The following is a 20,902-nucleotide window of genomic DNA, read 5'->3' as shown; positions in this document are numbered from 1 at the left end:
CTCTGTGATCCAGAGGGGCCTTGAACTTGCAGCGATCGTCTCAAAGCAGTATAGGTGTTAGCCAACATGTCTGGCTGTTTCATTTTGTCTTGAGGTTGTAGCAAACGAGCTATTGAAGGAGGCATGGCAGGCACAGGGAGAAGACAAAGGGGAATCAAAGTGCTTGTAGGCGACAAGGGAGCACAAGTATCTTTAAAGTTTCCTGTCTCCAGAGTTTGCTCAAGCTCAAACAAGTAGCCCTTAAGGTTGCTAGCTCAAGATCTCCCGGATCCATCGCTGCCTTCCCACCCATGACTTAAATAGGTTGTTTGTGAGGCCAGCACAAATGAAGGCCATGAGTTCAAAGCTTGGCTGTCCTGCCATCTACTAGCTGTGTGTCCTGAGGCAAACTTCTTGCACTCCATTTCTCTGTCTACCTTGGTGGTGACATTGGACCTTGCCTCTGGAATTCGCTGTGAGCATCAGTGGAACTTAAGCATGGACAGCATTTGGGAGAATGGCTTCCCTATGTTCTAGCTCTCAGCAGGGGTCTGTAAATGTGAAACCATGGGATGCATCTTAGACTATCTTCATAAGTCTTAGGAAGAGAGGAGTTTTTGAATTTCACTTCCAGTTTCAAACCCAGGATGGGTTTTTCTTCCTTTTTGTTTAGATTTAACAAAGTGGTCAGTAGAGAGAACCTTTCTATGTAGAGCTCGTCCACTGAATGAGTTCACAGACAGTTAAGGGAAGACTCTTTCCTGGCGTCAGTGGTCGGTACAAGGTGCTTACTCTTCTCATTCTGTTTTCCTTAGCATTGAAGTAATCAATCTGATACCAATAACCTTCCTCACTAGTCTACTATATGGGTCATTTTTATGAAACCACAGTATTAGGAAACAAGGCAGGTATGGTAAAACACACTCCCACCCCATTCTTAGGGACTCTCGTGCTGTGCCCACAGCTGCAACGTTGCCTGAAAAGGCTGGGAGAAGAGTCTGCAATTAAGCTGCTATTTTTATCTTAGATTTTCCCCTAGGAGAAGAGTGGATGTCAAATGTCCTAATATTAGATCCAAAAGTCTGTTTAAATCTTTTGTGTCTGTCCTATGTACAAACTGTGGACAGCACTTCCTTTGTTTTTTCCCTTGTTAGAAAAATGGAGTGGGAGAGGGAAGGAAAGAGGGAGGAAGGGAGGGAGAGAGAGAGACAGAAAAAAGAAAAGAATAAGGAAGAAGACAGGGGAGGTGAGAAAGAAACCCACATGTTGTTATTAATATTTCTTTCAGTCTTAGCAGCTCAAGTTGTGGAGTAAGCATTTACCAGGAGTTTTAGAAACTCACTGCTGCTCAGGTGTCTGCAGAGAGGGGCACTGGATGAGTCTTGAATCCCTGGTTACCAATAGTTGCTGGTCCAGTTGGTGAGTAACGGGGCATCATGAGTTAAGTATTGTATATTCAATACATTCACGCTTGTGACCTAGAATCTACACCTATTGCCCTATGTGTTGAAAGCACCAGTACTGTTTTATTTGGTAAAACGCATCCTCGAAGGGAGGAGTTCCGGGTCATCATTGAGAAGGGAACGGGTGCTCAGCCTAGTCATGCGTCAGCACAAGATTCTGATCAGAGAGAAGCCAATGTTTCCCATGAGGCAGAATGACCAACTGAATGACTTCCCAAGGTTTTTTTTTTTTTGGGGGGGGCATATGCCTCTGCTTGCCCTTTGTGTTTGGTAAGGATGGCAGACAGGTAGAGCCTTCCCTGGATCTGGCCCAGGTGCTTCTTCTAGCCCTTGTGGTCTGGTCCTCGCCTTTGGCTGAAGTACATAGCCTCAAGGAGAGGACTTTTCAGCATCCGTTCAGATGAGATCGGACACTTCATAGGCACCTGCCCCCAGTGTACCTGCTGTGGTATTTATATCACGTCATCTCATACCCAGCTCCCATGAATTAGGAGCTACTCTCTTCCTATGCCATTACAAACCCCACAAGATAGATGAAAAGAGGACAAAGTGCGCATTGTCCCCAGAAGCCCTCATGTGTTTCCTGCTGAAGTGACTGGTGACGCTGTCTGAGCACAGATGGAAGAGAAGAGCTGGGACTTGGCTTGCATTTTTAGCGGGAATTTCTGCATCCGATTCTCTTAAGGACGCGAAGTTCTTCTGTAAGGCAGAAGGATCAGGCTGCGGAAGGCACAGGACCGCCATCTCTCTCTTACCGCAGGGCCCAGTGCCTTCCAAAAGCAGCGGGAGGAATCTCTGTGGGTTGCGGTTTCTCACAAGATGCCTGGCACACAGTGAGCTCCAAGTGGATGTTGCCTCTCTCAACCTGCAGTGCTTGGGGGGCTGTCATCAGGCAGGAGAGATCGTGTGCAAAACCAAGAGGTTTGCAAAGGCAAGGAAATCCCAGTACTGCAGTCTGCTTTCTGTTTCTGTGCTTCACTTTCGCCATCTTTAAAATGTAGGCGAAAGCAGCATCTTTCTTCAGGGGGTGAGGGTGGGGGTAGGGTGTGTGGGGTATGTGGGGTAGCTCTGAGAACTCATTGTACCCATGATGCCTGTGCATGGGGCATGTATGTGAATATTCAACAGATATATGGAAAGGAAAACTCATGCCTGGGGGGGTGCAAACAATAGGGAATTAAGGACTAACACAGAAAAGGGTTTTTAAAAATAGGCACTAGTATGCAGTAATTGTAACAGTTTGTGCAGATGCAGAAGGTGGGGGTCTGTGGGTGGGCTCAGTTGACAGCTCCTTCGTTCTGAGGCCGTCATGGATGGCTTACCATCTGATAAGGTGCTATTAGGATATAATTACAGAGCTACTATGCAGTCTTTTTTTTTCATTAGCAGGCCAATGTGTGACATGTTGGAGACAAGACTAAGACCTTAGTACAGTCTCTGTTTCTCCCCAGTAAATGGTCCCCAACAATTCAACAATGTGTCCTTCCTAGAGATGCTTTAAGGACTGGGGGAGGGAGGAGGAGAGCGAGAGAGAGCGAGAGCGAGAGCGAGAGAGAGAGAGATGGTGGGGAACAAAGTACAAATCGCCTGGCAGAGAAGTAGCCATTTCCTAATTCTATATGGAAGAAACAACATGAAGCTCAAGTATTTGAAAATCACTCAACCTTTTTTTGTTGTTTTCTGTTTCTATTGTTTATTTGTTTTTAAGAAGAAAAATTCTGTGAACTGGAAGAAGGTATTGAAGGCTGCTGTGACCTTGAGCTAGCTAGTCCCTTCGTGTAGATAGGTTTCTATGTGCGTGTGGCCATCACCTACTTAATGAAAGAGCTGCTTAACAAGCACAAGAAAACCCGTAAGTGATAATGGTGGCAGAGTCTGTCTGTGGGATTCAGGTCTGTTCATTGGCTTGCTAGTCCTCATACAAAAGGACTGGCCACTTGCCTCCTTGGTTTTTATACAACGCCTTCTGAATGTGACTGTGGCGACCTACTTAGTTGCCCAGCTCACACATCCTCGGCTGAGGGAAGGCTGGAGTGCTGATCCCACTGTCTGTTTAAGTTACAGTCCCATTTCCCTGATAAAATATGCTCCCAAAGGCAATTTGATGGAAAAAGGGCTTAATCTGGCAATGGGGTGCAGTTCATGGGACTGTCCATCAAAGACCAGAAGTCCGAGGCAGCTGGTCCTGTTATATCCATAGTCAAGAAGCAAAGACTCTGGAGAGATGACTCAGAGATAAGAGCATTGGCTGCTGTCCTGAGTTCAATCCCCAGAAATTACATGGTGACTCACAACCATCTATAAGGAGGTCTGGTGACCCCTTCTGGTATACAGGCAGAACACTGTATCCATAAGAAATCTTTTTTTTTTTTTTTTTTAAAGAAGCAAAGAATCATAAATGTTGATGCTCAGCGTCCTTTCTTTTGATGTGGTTCAGAACCTAAGCCTAGGGAGTGGTGTGGATCTGTACACCTCCATTAATGGAATTGAATTCATGGGGGCCTGTTTCCTAGGAGATCTAGCTAGGTCAAGTTGACAGTGTTTACCAACATCTTATTGCCTCCTCCCAAGTGCTGGCAATCTCTCCCCAGGCCACATGTGAGAAAAGAACACTGTATCAGGGACTGGATGTAACCAGGACTCTTCATGTAGCCAGACGACAGGATTGTCACTCATGTGCCCCCAGGAAGCACTCGCTAAGCCCCAGTGACATTATTTCCACACCTCCTGATGAACAACAGGTGTCTACGGAAGTTCTGGATTTAAACTGCGTAAGTTTGCAAAGGCTGTCATAACAGTGGAAGAAACACCGTCTGTCATAACGGACTGGGTGAAGCAACAAAAATGTATCTTTCCACAATTCAGCAGGCCCGAGGTCTCAGGTGTCTACATGGTTGCTTCTTCCTAAAGCCTTTCTCCTTGGCTGGCAGGTAACTGACTTCTCCCCATGTCCGCATTCACATGATCATCTTTCTCTGAGTTAGTTTTTTTTTTTTGTCATTAAAAAGACATTAGAATTTACTTTGAAATATAGTTTATGGCCAAGTCATTTATAACACATATACACTGGCATTCTAGCCCAGGGGCAAACTTGCCAGACAAATGAGACCACAGTGAAAAAACAGTCTATGTTTTTACATTCAGCAAATTTCTACTAAAATAGTCTGGTTTGTTTCACGTTTCAGGGTATGCTTGAAGAATTGCGTATACTAACATGGCTTCTTCTATCCACACGTAGAGTGTTCTCATTAGGCAACTGTGTACTCTAAGCAGGCTTCATAGAAACAACACAGGGCCAGGTCACTATCAGAATACCTGGTGGGTGCCAGATGGTAAAAATCTTTCCTGAACGCTATTGAATGATCTTCAAAACTATTTCAGTGTTAAAACATGGGGAGTGGACAGGGGCTAGAGAGACGGATCAGTGGTTAAGAGCACTTACTGATCTCACAGAGGACCTGAGTTCCATTCCCAGCACTCAATGGCAGCTCACAGACACCTGTAACTCCAGCTTCTGGACAACTGATGCCCTTCTGGCCTCCTGGACACCTGCACTTGTGTGCGCGTGCACACACACAGATATCCCCACATACGTATAATTAAAAATTAATATTATAAAAGGCTTTTAGTATAGCTGTCAACAGATACCTAGTCACTGAATTTAAGAAATAAGCCACTGGATCTCATATTGTACCCCATTTTGTAAGCCCACGTGCCCTCCACACATTCTCCATTGTGTGACTTAGGAATATGCAACTGTTCATTAAGGACAGGTTGAATATCCTTTTGGTATACATTATTTTGTTGGCTTGAGTGTTCCCAAACTATTTTGACTGTCAAATATCTATCCTGTTTTTGGACCTGGCATATTTTAGCTGGATGCTTATAATCTAATTCCCGATAACTAATCTATGGAACCTCGACTCCTTTTTCCCCTCAGTAGACATTAGAAAAAGTTGATTCCATTCCCGAAATCTAAACTTAAATGGAATCATTTAAAAGATGTTCAGGGGCTGGGGAGATGGCACAGTGGGTAAGAGCTCTTGTTACTCTTGTAGAAACCCTAGGTTCTGTTCCCAATACCCACATCTGATGGCTTACAAACACAGTTCCAGATGATCCAATACCGTCTTTCGGCCTCTGCAGACAGCTGCATGCATGTGGTACATGTACACATACTCAGGCACACATGCACACATACACATAAAATACATTAAATGATGCCTTGTAGAGAATCCTACCACTCAAGTGCAGTTGTGAGAGGGACCACACAACTATTATTATAGTGCACATGGTACAAAACAAATCCAAATGGTTATAGTCCGATTACGTTGCTATGTCAGCTAGCAGTTATCATGAATTTGTTCCAGAACAGTTGGTCACTGTTTGTGACATAACTAAATGCAGACATTAGCATTTCCTGTTAGGCTTGTAATTTAAGTAGCTAATCACCTTTGCTTATGTATTCTAAGGGTTAAAGAGAGTGACAGTAAGGCAGCTTGCAAGCTTGGGAAGGACACTTGGTGACAGTGACTCACTATTCTTCTCTAGTGTCATTCTGATTGAGGTTGTGACAGGGTGCACATGACAAGGTCTAATCTGGGTCATTTGGGGAATGTTTGTTCTTCCTCTGTTTAGAATGGCTGCAACCACTGATCGGTTACAACGAGTAACAAGTAACAGCTCTCTTTTTTCTGTTTTAAGATAGGGTCTCATGTAGCCCATGCTGGCCTAGAAATCACAACATAACTGGGATGAATGGATTCTCCTGCCTTTACCTCCCAAGTGCTAGGACTTACACTAGCATACTTGTAATATAGATGGAACCCAGAGCTTCACCCATGCCAGGCAAGCGCTCTACCCACTGAACCACAATGCTGCTGTTTCTTTTTGCTAATGAACCATCTTCATCTGCGTGCCCAGATCCTTGGCTTCTATGAAGCTGCTGTTTTATTCTTACTAGCATTTCCAGACTGAGCTGGCTGTTCTATCACACTGTGCATCAGGCCGTTAGCTTCTCCGTCCGTTTTATGCCTGGTTCTCAGATGGCAGACTTTCTACTGTGTGCCATCTTCCTTCATCGTGTAGTAGGGATTGCTTCCTGATTGATCCCATCCCTTGTCTCAATACAGGAGTTTCCATGGGCCATTCTGCTGACTTTGGTCTAAGAGCTGAGGCCAATAGCTGAGTGTCAGCGTGTATTTTTGAGAAAAGTCGTTGCTTCTTCAGGCTTGGACTGCAGCAGTACTAGAGAGTCCCAGCAGACACAGAGAGCTTTTTCCCTTTCCAGGAGAGATGAGGCATGGGTAGAACCCAGTCCAAGAGCACTAATGAGAGCTGCTGACCATCTCTGCATTTCTGACCCTATGGCTTCCTAGTGCTTCTCTTTTATATGTGTGTGCATGTTTATGCATGTTTATGAGCATTTAGGTGTCTACAGATGTGTGTATCAGGAGGGCAGAGGACAAGTTCATGTGTCATTTTTTTGTTGTTGTTGTTGTTTGTTTTTGTTTTTCAGGTACTATCCACTTCATTGTTTTTTTCAGACAAGTTTTCTCACTGGCCTGGAGTTTGCCAAGTAGGCTAGGCTAGCAGGAAATTAAGCCTGTCCCCACTTCCCCAGCCCTGTGATTCCTGTTTTAGAAATAAAATGAAGAAGCTAGTCCTGTTGGATTAGAGCTTACAACTAATGCCATTTAACCTTAAGAACCTCTCTAAAGGGTTTATTTCCAAATGTAGTCATACAACGAACTCTTCGGGCTTCAGACGTCATCTTGTAAACTTGGGAGACGAGACACATCCTCCACCCCAGTCTCCCTCCAGCAGATGAAGTCGAGGTCTGGAGCTGCTGGATGTCCATCACTGAACGGTAAGGGTCCAGATCCTAAGCTCAGAGTAGTGGATGAATATGGCTGAACACATATCCTTAGTAGATGGTGATGTATAATTGACTTCTGTCTCCCATTTTTCCTCTTAATTTTTATTCTAGAAAGACTGAGAGTATAGCCCCTGCTTACTGCCTCCATCTCTGACCATTTACTTAATTTTCTATGACACAGCTTCTGTACCTCTGAGATGGGAACGGTCACATCAAAAAGTTGTTGAGGACTGAAACAGGACAAAGCATACAGAACAGACCTGGAATATGTGTTTAGCTGAAACATCTCCTTTTGATCAATTTATTTATATAGTTATTATTTAATGTTTAATTGATTGAACCTAACCCAAGCACTCTACCACCAAGCCACATCCTCAAACCTGTTTTTATCTTTTATTCTAAGACAGAGTCACGCTAGTAATCTTCCTGCCTCAGCCTCCTACGTATATGGAATTATTGACCTGTACAGCATCTGACAGATTCGCCAATAGATGGCTTCTCATCAGCACAACTGTCCAGAGAATGGGACCTCAGCTTAGCACAGAATGTTACTGCTGAACATGCACTCATTTTGAGAACCCAGTCCTGTGGATAAATGAATGACACTTGATTTCAGAAATGCCTGTATTGAACATGGGGAGATTGGAGCATAGAGTGCCAGCATGGGCTGGGAGAAGCTCTCCACAAGGCAGAAGGCAGTTGCTTCTTTCTGAACAGGTTTCTCTAATAGGTTTAAGAGGCTGAGGGACAGTCAGTGGCATGGCGGCCTGCTGCATGGTGAACTGAACATAGCATTACATGTGCCAGCACGTTCATGAAAGGGGCTGGAGAGATATCACTTCAGTGTCTCACCTCCCCTCCTGTGTTCACTGGGGTATGTGGACATGGACGTAGCATCTCCTAAACTCTGTTTCCTTTTGACTTATAGCCAAGGAAAGGGTGGAGGCTGGGTTTACCTACCTCATTTCCTCTGAGTCCTGTGCCCAGGGCAAACTGCTGATTGCTCTCGAGGAAGCGGATTTTCACATTGTAGACCTTGTTCCCATAAAACACCACCAAAACATAGGGCTCTGCCTTGGATTTTGTGGAACAATCTCGGACCAAAAAAGTACCATCCTGAAGCAAAAGGAATTCTGGTTATCTTCTCAGATGTGCAAGGAGCCTGGTCTTAAGGGGACATCAACGAAGATGTTCTTGTGAGATTCTTCAGTGGATTTAGTTTTTGGCAACCCAGTCGCACATTCCATTTACCTCTGTGAGCTTTTACTGAGTGCCTGTTGGGGTTTGGATATGAAGTGTCCCCTCAAGCGGCTTATGTGCTAGTAGGTGGTGATAGAGAAAAGCCAATTGGTTCTCAAAGGTGCTAACATCATGAGGTTAATCCATTGGTGAGTTCAAAGCTGAATAGGCTATTTGGAGGTGGAGCCTAGTCTAGGAAGGTAGATCACCAAGGGGGTGCCTTTGAAAGATGTGTCTTGTCCTTATCCTCTCTGTGTTTTCTGGCCACTGTGTGGTGGGCTGCCCTTCATCCGTGATGTTTCTGCTTTGCCACAGACCTAAAAGCAATGGGATCAGCCTGCCAGGGGCTGAAACCTGGAGCTCAAAGAAACCTTTCTCACGAAGTTGTCTTTGAGTCTTTCATCACAGCAATGGCTAACACAATGTCTGTGTAGATGACATTTTTACTGCCTGCTGAGAGTGTACCAGACACACAATGGTGCTCCTTCTTCCAAATCTTCCTCGACTCTCTGCATAATTTTTACAATCTTAGTGAGACTCCAGCCAGGTTACCATTTCCTGGACGGACACCTGCTCTGGGGCTCCTGTTACATATTGTCTCCTTCTGCACAGGGAAGTGCTCCTTCATCCCTCTCTGGTGTCCCCCAAACTGTCACTGCTCACCTGTGTCCTGTGCATCTTGGAGATCCAATCTTATTCTAGAGTGGAATGGAAGCCACCACAGAGCAAACAGATCTTAGCGCAAGAAATTGGAGCCCTGTGTATGTGTGTGATTTCAGTGCAGGATCAGGGTTTGCAAAAGAGGGATGGGCTTTGCAGGGACTGACACCCAAATGAGTAGAGAGATGGAGTAGGAAATACAGCCTGCAGGGTCAAGGCAAGGGTCGGGCAAGGAAGAGGAGAGAGGAAACGTACCAGAAGCACCAGTGTCTGAGGCCAAGGGATAGACAGCCTCGGTATGCAGATCACAGGACTGAAGAGTTGAACAACTGAGAATAGAGCACGAGTGGGAACTAACCAGACACATGGGAGAGGTCTGGTCAAGATGAAGATGTGAAGCTGACAGGCAGACTTCCCCTGAGCACACAAGGCTTGACCTCAGGATTATGCAGTGCTGTCGCATGCTGGAGCATACTGAATATATGGACTATAAATGTGTGAAAACGTGCATAGATGATGATAAACGCCGGAAAAATAGCGTAATGTAGGCAGTATGTGTGATGATTTGTATTTCTAGTTGTTATATTATCTATACAGATTGTATGGGGTATTGATAACTGTATTCTATAATATAATAATCTGTAATATAGTATCGATAAATTAAATAGTATATCATGTGATATGATTCTTCAACACTTTAAGGATAGCATGATTACTTTGTGCATACTCGTGTTATAACAATGTGGGCAGAAGAAGTCTACTGAGAGCTGCCCTAAAGGTGACTGGCATCTTACATACATTATTTCATTTGGTTTTGCATAAATCTGGAAAAAAGACATTTACCCCCATTTACAGAGAATTAAGACTTCAGAGCCTAAGCAAATCTCCCAGGCTTAGCAGGTTGGTCCAGCGTTGACACTGAGTGCGAGGTTGTCATCTACATAGTTTATCCTTGAGAAATGAGCAGTCAAACTGAAATGGGGGTGGGGTGGCTGGAAAAATGTCTCAGCCATTAAGAGCTCTTGCTGCTCTATCATTAGAACCATGCACCCATATCAGGAAGCTCACAAAAGTGTGCCTCTCTCTGAGAGATCAGCCACCTTCTGGCCTCTTTGAGTACCCACCTATGTATGTGTGCACATATACAGACATGAATTTAAATAAAAATAATGCAAAATATTTTTTATTTTTTTAATGACCAAAGAATAATAAAAAAAAGTCTTATAATGTTCTGAGTAAGTTGACATCTTATGTTGGTCTGCATTCATAGCTGTTCTTGGTTACATGTGGCCAGTAGTTGCACAGTTAGCAAATGACAAACCTGAAAGCCAAACTCCAAGTCTAACTCTTAAGCATGGTGACTTCTGCTTTGTCAAAGGCAATGAGGGACCACCTGCAACTTTCTCTGCCTAAAGCATTCATTCAGGAGCAAAGGCTCATGACTCTGGCACAGAACATTGCCTGGGATCAGGAAGGGGAACAGGGTCCAAGAATAGGAGCTTATCACCTTAAACTCTGCAATGCACTTGTCAAAATAAATCTGGGAAATCTTTATTTAAATTAAATTATGTCTTGTAAATGGGAAACACGTTCTGACAACTCAATGCAAACAGGAAAGGAAGATAGTCACTCAGCTTAGACAGTGTTACTCTGTCTTAGGAGGACACAGCACAGGCACAAAGGGAGGAAGGGGGCATTGGACGAGCACCAAGCCTGGCCACAGTGATGCCCAATGGCATGCACAGTGCTCTCCCGGCACAGCTCACATGTGGGCTTCTGTATCTAAAGTCGTTGTTGGTGAAAGTCCAACTATGTGAACATGGTGGAACATTATGCAATGTTTACCCAAGAAGAAGAGCCCTGGCTGGGGTCTACCATCCCCATGGCCTATCCTATATATAACAGAGGTCAGACATGTCTGAGACGCTGACAGAGGAAGAGGACAGAAATCCTGGGACAGAGGACCAGTAACCACTCCTCAATCTCCACTGCACTGCCAAGAGTAGTCATTGTAGCTAGAAGCAGCTGAGACTTGGTGCAAATGAGTACTTATCTCTTTGTTGTGAATGAGACCTTGACCTCGGCCTCCCCACCTAGGGGATTCCCATCCCACTTATTCCTGATGGGACCAAGATAGTTCGTTAGCAATCATCTTTGTCTCTAATGCTAGTGTTAACAGGCTGACATGAAATTAGTAACTTAAAAATAAAGCAATGTGTATATAGTTTTGGAGGTCAGAAGTCTAGTAGCATGGGAGAGGGGTAAGGAGTCTGTGTCTGTGACTCTGCTAGTCCCTAGAAGTCACCAGAATTATATGGCTCATGATGCTACCACCTTTTTGACCTGTACTTCCACATCCAAATCTGTATCCTTATATCCTTGCCTCCCTCTTATTGGGGATCACAAGGGACCAGGATAACCTCCTCATTGCAAGATCTCCAACTTAATGAGCTAACTCCTCCTTTCTATATAAAGTGATCCAGGCACAGGTTCTAGGATTAGGATTGGACATCTTTGTGTGTGAGAAGTGGCCATTATTCTGTTTATCTAGAAACTGATGAATAAGTAAATTTTTTAATTTCAATTCTGAGTTTTCTTAACTGTATTGGAGACCTAGCGTTTATTCCTGAATTAACTGCCGCCTTCCTGTTGTAGGTTCATATTCAGCAGGGGCCTGGTTGAGGATTTAGTGGTCCTTAAGCCACAGAAGCTTTCTAGTATTTCCAAGCAACCCAGTGGAGTTCTGTGCCTGACAGAGAAGTCACCCAGTAGTCACTTGCTTTTTGATGAAAGCTGTGGTTGTCATTTGACCTCAGGCTACAAACGCTCTTCTCTATTTGAATCCTTTATTAGAGTCCTTATTAGAGTCCTTCTCTATTTGAATGCCATGGTAGGATGGAGCTTCCCAGTCTTTTTTGAAGTTAGCTTTGGTCTTGGAGTTTGGCCAAGGAAGAGGTAAAGTGTGTTACTCCTGGGGAGATGTGCGAAGAGCCACAGTGTAAAGGTGGAAACAGAGCCCCACAGAGCCCAAGCAAATCTATCTTGAATCTGGTGTGCAGGGAAGAAGTAGTATCTTGGGATAAATGACAAAGATCTCTGGGACATCTGTTACTGCAACATGACCTGTCATATGCTGGATTACAACATTCATGACTTCTGCTACTTTCTTGAAGAAGTCAGTCATAGAGACCCAAGTGTACCATAGGTGTCTGTTTAGTAAGGAGATGAAATTTGAAGAGAGCAGAAGGAGGCACTACCCATTGTGGCCCACTGCCATTTTCTAGTGGCTTATATTTTAGCACTGATATTTTTAAAAACAGTTTTTCATTTTATGAATAAAGAATCAACAACTAATCATGTTTAGGAACTTGGGAAAGTCAGATATATGACAAATGACAAAACCAAGTCTTAGATGTAAAAGCATCTTATCTATCTCTGCGTTTTTAGAAAATCATTCCAGAACTCCAGTTGTAGATTTCGTGTTCTTTCATCAAAGTTTTCCTTGGAAGTAACTAGAAACTGTACCCCATTGACCTTTCTTACTATTTTCCTCTCCCATAGAACCTCTTCTCCCCATGTCCCCTTCCTACTCTTGTGTGTGTTCACGTGCAGACACACGGGATGGCCACAGGAACAACATTACCTTGCTCTCTCTCATTAACACCTCTTCCACCGCCTGGCGACTGTAATCTCCAATGTACCATTCATTCTGCTGGGCATCCTGTGGTCCAATGAGGAAAGTTTTAGGATCAAAGGGAGGTATTCATTATGGACTAATTAATTCAAACTCTATTTTTGTTCTACCCGGGTCCAATCACAGACTAATGGGTAGATATTTAGCACAGACCATTTTGTTCTGGACCCTGGAAATGCCCACTGATGCTGTGAGGAGATGGACACAGAAGGAGCCACTGCAGCTGGGGATTCTGAGGTTGATAGGGACGAGAAGAGGGTGGTCCATGGGGAGGGGCCGGGAACTGCCCATCAATTAGGAGAAGTCCATCATCTGAGTCTCAGGAAGCATACACCCTCCATCTGTCAATGATTTTATTTAATTTTCTTTAAGACAGAGTGTCTTAAAGAAACACCCTGGATAACAGGCTATACACTATATATCTGAGGAAGACCCAGAACTCCTGATCCTCCTAGTGCTGGGATTGCACTCAGTTATCAGGGATGCCTGCATCTGCATGTGGTGAAGTTTTTTGAGGACATGTGTAGCCTGTGACACTGTGCTGTGCTGGTCACTGCAAAAACAGTGGTCAGAGCAGGCTGCTGCACCCCTGTCTCTGTGTATCTTCTGCCTGGAGTCGTGTAGTAAAATCAAGACTGAAAGTGTAAGTTGACTGGTTTTCTCCTGTGCTGCACTGACTTGTGTGGTACGTGGTGTTTGGAGAATAGACTGTGCCCTGCCCTAAGACACTCCGCATTGTGTAGAGAAGTGGCTTTTAGACTGTCCCTCCCTGGACGAGTTCACTTTACATCCTTCGAGGAAGGATGACTCTGCATTTTGCTGTGCGCATGAATGCCACCACCTGTCCAGCACCGACCATGAGGCACAGACAGTTTGTTCCTACCTGTAAACCTACTGGAGTGATTGAGGATGCAAGACCAAGAAAGGGTGAAGTGTTCCTTCTCACCCAGACCCTGTCAAAGGAGGGACCCCTAACACCATGACCGATGGCAACAGCCCCAACCATCTGTCATCTGACTGCAGGTACCTGCACCAAGAGACAACAGAGAGGAGACTGCCAACTGTCCCAGTGCTTCAGATCAGTTCAGTCCTCATTATTTACTTCTCACTCAACCATCATGATCTGTCTGTCTGTCTGTCTGTCTGAACTTGGACCCGAAGCTCACCTTGGTGCCCCAGGCAGGTGGCTGCAGCTACATCCTGGTTTAGCGCTAAGCTGTGTATTCTTGGGTCTCTGGCAACAATCCAACTGGGTTCTTTAGTGTCTAGCCTCTTGCAGTAACTCCCTGAATGTATATCAATTCTTCACCTCCACTAAGGCCTCTTTAAACTCTGTGGCCTTTTAAATCCTTTGTCACCGCCCCCTCTTCCAGTTTATGGTGTAATTATAATCCAAGAGTTCATATCAATAATTCATATACATTGGCGTAAAAGAGCTTGTGGGTGCCAATGAGCAGCTATCAAGGGAAATCAGGACTACTTAGGAAATAGCAGCCAATGAAACTGATATAGCTGGTGAGTTTATTACTCGGTGAATTCTGACACTGTAGAAAGATGCGAGTGGGTTTATCTATGCTCCTGGCATTGCGTGTGTGCTTGTGACTGCATGGACCTGCAGTCTCTTCATTGAGTTCCCAGGGTCCCGATATGGAGTTATACCTCCCCAAGGCCCTTCCTTATTCAGTATCTCAAACCTTCCCCACACTATTTCTCTCGACTATGCATGATGCACAATGCTCATTCTAGTTACAGATGGGTAGCAAAGGTTCAGCAAGTCAAAATCAACCATATGGTTGGCGATAATCAGGGACATGACCTCTAGTCCTTGGTTTCTCACTGTAGTCTCTGGTCATCCCAGCACCAACATGATCCATCCAGCGATGGGCACAGGCGGACATGATCTGGCCAGTGTGCACTAGCTCCTACCTAACTCCAGCCTCACTTTCTTTCATGCCATCTCATAGGTGTGGCTAGTCAGATATATCTAATGTTCTAATGCACATACCAGTTACCCTAGACTGGGCACTTTATAAGCAACCTTCTGGTCTCTGGTATTTAACTCAGGCACTGTGGGCCATTAAGAGTCTAACACAACCCAGGCAACCACAGTAGGTGAGTCTCAAAAACATTGTGCTCCATGAAACAAAGCCAGGAACAAAAGAGCCACTCTCTGGTTCTCTTTAGAAAGGATTCTAGGAAGGGCACAAGGCATTGGTGGAAATGAGAGTTGCTGTCAGCAGCCAGAGGAGGATGAGGCTTCACAGGGGCAGAGAGGAAACTGGGGTGTCATGGAAATGTGTTTCTTGAACCAGGACAGTGACTAATTTCACTTGTCAAAAGCATGGGACTGGGCGTAATACTTGCAATTTCTCATATATACTAAGGATAAAGAATATCCTAAGTAGTTCTTTGTAAACAGACAAAAATTGAAACTCAAACCCTTACTTTGTTTGAGGCCTCCTTTGTTATTCCATCAACCAGTGGAGACTTAGTACAAAGGAGGTTTCAAACAATGTAAGAGTTTTACCTTGCTGGGAGTTTTACAGATCCTGTCCTAGGCAAAGTTCAGGCAGGTTCCCAGTAAGAAAGTGAGAACTCACCTCCCTGCCAGAGTTTGAGTCTGCTGATCCCTGTGGTCATTGGGGTACTGGCTCCAGTGCTCCTGGCTAGTCTCAGGGCTTGGGAAGGCTCAGCCACAGTGAGCTTCATTCACTCATTTGGTTGGTCAAGCTAGAAGATGCTTTAGATTATTGGTTCTCAACCTTCCTAATGCTGTGACCCTTTAATAAAGTTACTCATGGTATGATGACCCCCAACCATAAAATTATTCTGTCATTACTTCATAGCTCTAATTTTGCTACTGTGATGAATCACAATGTAAATACCTCATATGCAGGGTATATGATATGTGATCTCCAAAGGGGTGGTGACCACAGGTTAAGAACCACTGCTTTAGCTGTTGTGACTTGGGACTTCTTAGACTATCTCCAGATATGGTTGTAAGGGGTGTATGCTGTCCTCTGAGTGACTGCAGAGCACAGCACTTGGTGTTAGAGTACCTTTAATAGCACTGACTTTCTAGTCATCCCTGAACAGAGTCATAAGGCCTCTATTCCGGGAGGCCTTAGCAGGCTGAGGGGTCCTGCTGTGCCTTTTAAATGCACAATAAAAGATACATAGTATAAAGAGTCACCATTTTAGCCACTTTGAGTGCATATCTCATCGCATTAAGTGCATTTATTTTGCTTTAAAACCACCGCCATTATCCATTTCCAAGAAATCTTCCATCCTCTCAAACTGAAACTCTGTGCTCACCAAACAACAGCTCTCCCTTACTCTCTTCTTCATCTCACTCCTGGGGAACCACTTTGCTACATGATATCTCTGTAGACTTGGCTGTTCTAGGAACCATGGATAGCAGGAGGTATTCGCTTGTCCTTCGGTGTCTGTCTTTCTTCACCTAGTATTATGTTTTTGGAGTTTATTTATGTAGAACATGCCAGATCATAATGTGTGTGTATGTGCAATGTTTTGTTTCTCTCTCTTTCTCTTCTCTCTCTCTCTCTCTCTCTCTCTCTCTCTCTCTCTCTCTCTCCCTCTCTATCTCTCTCTCTCTCTCCCTCTCTCTCTCTCTGCCTGTGAATGGATACCTGTGTTCTTCCTACCTGTTGACTATCGTAAATAATGTTATAAAAACAAGAATTCAAGTCCTGTTGGGCTCCCCTTTCAGTTCTCTTGGGGATATACTCAGTTGCAGAATATGGTGATTGATTTCTACATTTTTGTGTGTGTCTGTGGTCTGGAATGCTGCTGTAAAAATTATTAGCATACCAATGCAAAAGTGAAAGCAGTCAGTTTACATAACATTACGTGGACCTCATTATTGAGAGTATTCAGATCTGCCATAAGTTATGAGATTTGTTGAGCTGTTGGAAATGGGAACACCCTGATCTAGTCTAAGCTTCTCTCAGGAAAGTCAGGCTCTGAGAGTTTGGTCTTATGTAGACACTGAGTCAAGAATCCTAAGGCCCATGAGCACAGCAGAGCTAACAACATTCAGGATCATGTGACAGGGAAATGAAAGATGATTTCAGAGTTTATAGAAAGAATGAGAGGCCATTAGAGAATTAGGTAGAGATTAATGAAAAGGCCAAGCAAAGATATTTGAGATACAATAGGGATTACAAGGAATTGATCAGAGATCCCAGATGCTTCTCTTACAAACCTTGAGAAGCTCTGGAGCAGGATACTCATAAGCCAAGGATATGGAGTGAGGGCGGCACCATCTTTTTGGTGCTGTCTTTAGTAAGTAATGCTACAGCTGCTGGAGGAAGGGGGCAGATGAGACACAAAGAAAACTCACTCTTCTTAGTGGAAACCACATGCATGATGGACTGCGAAGTGATTGTGTGACTGGAGTGGATTTGAAGGAGAGATCCTAAAACATGTGATGGATAAATAAAGCCACTTATTAGCTATTTCTAGCTCTCTTCTGTGTCAGGGATCTTGATTCCTCACACTGACTGACACATATAATCAGTGGTCAGGACATGGCTGCCATGCTCAACTGAAATGTGATATGTTAATCTTTTGTTGGAAAATGAACTCAGATATTCAAATTCCATCTAATCATGCATGAAACTTAACGAATGTAAGTCTAACTTTCTCACATCCCTTTCCCCCCACAATTAATGAATAGAACATTCTGAGAATCTGGAAAACATGCAAGTTGAAAATCTGGTGAAAGAGTAATGAAGTGTGAGACAACAAAACCTTTTAGAAACATTAAAACCCAATGATTTGTCATCATATGTGTGGTTAATTGACTAGGTATGGCCCCTGTAGACTCATGTGTCTGAATGCTTGGCCCATAGGGAGTGTATGGCTTTGTTGAAGGAAGTGTCACTGTGGGGTTGAGTTTTGAGGTCTCCAATGCTCAAGCTATGCTCAGTGTGGCATAGTCTCCATCTGCTGTTTTCAGATCAAGACGTAGAGCTCACATCTCCTTCTCCAGCACCATAGCTGCCTTTGCGCTCCATTTTTCCTGCCATGATGATAATGTACTAAACCTCTGAAACTGTAAGCCAGCCTCAGTTAAATGTATTCCTTTATAAGAGTTTCCATGATCATAGTATCTTATCGCAGCCATAAACTCTAAGACAGTATGGGAAAACAATTAATGGACACCACAATGATCTGCTTTGGGCATTCTTAGTGAGCTCTCACTTGGTGCCAAAACTGCTGGAAGGGCTTATAGAGAAGCTACTGTCTCACCTTTTCATCAAACTTTGTGGGGACAGGTTTCTCTGAGTTTGTGTTTTCATAGGACAGCACAGGAGGGCTGTGGCTGGCTGCAGCTTGGCATCTCTGAGGAGGACAGTGTTGCATGATACCTGTATGGTCTGGAAAGAGATCACACTTAAATGCAGTTGCTTTGCTGTCTCAGCCTATCTCCCTCCAACATGTAGCTGGGTTCATCACTTCTGCCTGTCTGTGGCCATCTTTATGGGCTAGACAACACCCTTCCAAACAGGGACTGCAGTGCTCCCAGGATTACTCGTCCACTTTCACATTCTCCCTTCCCACAGGGAAACTGAAGTAATATTTGAAAACTGTAATTGTGTAGCTGGGGAGATAGCTCAGTGGGTAAAAGTGATTGTCTTACAGATGTGATGAACAGAATTCAAATCCTCAGAACTCACATAAAAGCCAGATGCTAGCAGGCAACTTTAATCCCAGCATTTTTACCAGGGACTGGTAGGCAGAGACAGGAGAGTCTCCAGAGGCTTACGGGCCAGCAAATTGATGGGTGGGGTGGCTTAAAATACTGGGGGTGTTATCAGAGTGCCATTTCTCTTCTGGTCCACCCTTACACGTGCAGCAGTCACACATCAACACTGCACCCCACAGTTCTGCCTGCCTACCAGGATGCCAGCTCAAACCCGAAACACACAGCTCCACTTGCCTCCTGGGAGCCTGCTGTAACCTGGGACATGTAGGCCAGCCAACACCAGATGGTGAAAGACAAGTGTAGGAACATATCAATAGAAGCCAGTGCAATATGGCACCATCAGAACCCAGCACCCACCACCCTACTACAGCAAGTCCTGGATGTCCTAACATACCTAAAGAGTAGGACTCTAACCTTAAATCCCATTTCATGAAGATTATAGAGGCCTTTGAAGAGGATATTAAAAAATTCCCTTAAAGAAATATAGAAAAAGACAATCAAACAGGTTGAAGCCCTTAAAGATAAAACAAATCTCTTAAGAAACAGAGGAAAATATAAGGCAAAGGAAATGAATAAAACAGTGCAAGAACTAAAAATGGAAACAAAAACAATAAAGAAAACACAAATGGAGGCAACCCATTTGTGGAAGAGATGAACCCATTTGTGGAGAGTTGAAAAACCTGGAGATGGAAAGGGAACAGGAACTACAGATGGCAGCAGCATCAACAGAATACAAGAGATGGAAGAGAGAATCTCAGGTGTAGACAATACCATAGAAGAAATGGAAACATCGATCAAAGAAAATGCCAAATGTAAAAAAGTTCCTAACTCAAAACATAAGAAAATGTGGGACACTATGCAAATACCAAACCAAAGAATAATAGGAATAGAAGAGGGTCAAAAACATCTTCAACAAAGGAAAAACTTCTCTAACCTAAAGAAAGAGATGACTATAAATATAGAAGCTTATAGAACACCAAAGAGATTTGACTAGAAAAGAATATCCTCTCACCACATAATAATCAGAGCACTAAATATACAGAACAAAGAAAGAATATTAAAAGCTGCAAGAAAAAAAGGGCCAAGTAACATATAAAGGCAGACGTATCAGAATTACCTGGCAGAAGATCCTGCACAGAGGTGTTGTAGATTCTAAGAGGCCGTAGATGCCAGCTCAGACTACCTGTATTCAACAAAATTCTCAATCACCATAGATGGAGAAACCAAGATATTCCAAGACAAAACAATGTCTTTCTGCTAATCTAGCCCTACGAGGATACTAGAAGGAAAACTCAAACACAAAGAGGCTAACTACATCCAAAAAAAACCCCCAAAAAACAAAAAAACCCCAAAAACCACAAAAAATTAATCATGTCACAGCAAAATGAAAAGAAGAGAAACCCAGACACATACATTAATACCTTCAACATTAAAAAAACAGGAACTAACAATCATTAGTCATTGATGTCTCTCAACATCAATGGACTCAATTTACCAATAAGAAGATACAGGCTAACAGACTGCATATGTAAACAGGATCCATCATTCCACTGTATATAAGAAACATACCACAGCAACAAATACAGACATTACTTCAGAGTAAAGGATTGTAAAAAGGTTTTCTAAGCAAAACAAGCTGGAGTAGCTATTCTAAAAACAAATAAAATAGACTTTCAACCACAAATCTATCAAGAGAAATGTGGAAAGACACTTCATACTCATCAAAGGAAAAAATCTACCAAGATGATGTCTCAATTCTGAACTTCTATGCCCAAATGTAAGGGTACCCACATTAATTAAAAAAAAACTTTATTAAAACCCAAATCACACATAGAACTCACATAATAATAGTGGAGGAGTTTTACATCTCACTCTCATGAATGGACAGGTTACTGAAACATAAACTAAACAGGTAAACAGTGAAAAGCGCAGATTTTTATGAACCAAATGGATTTAACCGACATCCACAGAATCTTTTACCCCAAAATAAAAGAATATATCTTCTTCTCAGTACCTCATGGGACCTACTCCAAAACTGACCATATAGTTGGGCACAAAGCAAGCCTCAAAATATACAAGAAGATTGAAATAACCCCTTGCCTTCTGTCAGATCTTCATGGATTAAGATTGAACAACAGAAACAGAAACCCCACATACTCATTGGTCAAGGAAGAACTATGTTGAAGTTTGCTCTTTTGCTATGTATTGTAATGCCAGGTGCAGGCCCCCAATATCTGATTGCCCCAGACAGTCTGCAT

At 43.5% G+C, this 20,902-nt stretch overlaps 1 protein-coding gene and 1 long non-coding RNA gene across 7 annotated transcripts in view; one reads left to right on the top strand and one right to left on the bottom strand.

The window, feature by feature from the left end:
* Clnk (cytokine-dependent hematopoietic cell linker) overlaps positions 1-20,902 on the bottom strand; it is a 178,919-nt gene that overhangs the window by 3,240 nt on the left and 154,777 nt on the right. For both annotated transcript variants that reach the window (XM_017599489.3, XM_006251108.5), the window contains exons 16-18: positions 18,188-18,315; positions 12,863-12,940; positions 8,281-8,436 (exon numbers count right to left, since the gene is read on the bottom strand). In XM_017599489.3, the coding sequence (XP_017454978.1) occupies positions 8,281-8,436; positions 12,863-12,940; positions 18,188-18,315 (362 nt within the window). The remainder of the gene's footprint in view (positions 1-8,280; positions 8,437-12,862; positions 12,941-18,187; positions 18,316-20,902) is intronic.
* Positions 1-20,902, top strand: part of LOC120096632 (uncharacterized) — a 58,841-nt gene that overhangs the window by 24,131 nt on the left and 13,808 nt on the right. The window lies entirely within an intron of this gene.

This window comes from Rattus norvegicus, chromosome 14 (assembly GCF_036323735.1).
Source record: "Rattus norvegicus strain BN/NHsdMcwi chromosome 14, GRCr8, whole genome shotgun sequence".
Taxonomy (NCBI): domain Eukaryota; kingdom Metazoa; phylum Chordata; class Mammalia; order Rodentia; family Muridae; genus Rattus; species Rattus norvegicus.
Note: the sequence above shows the minus strand (reverse complement) of the source record. Positions and strands in the feature narration are given on the sequence as shown.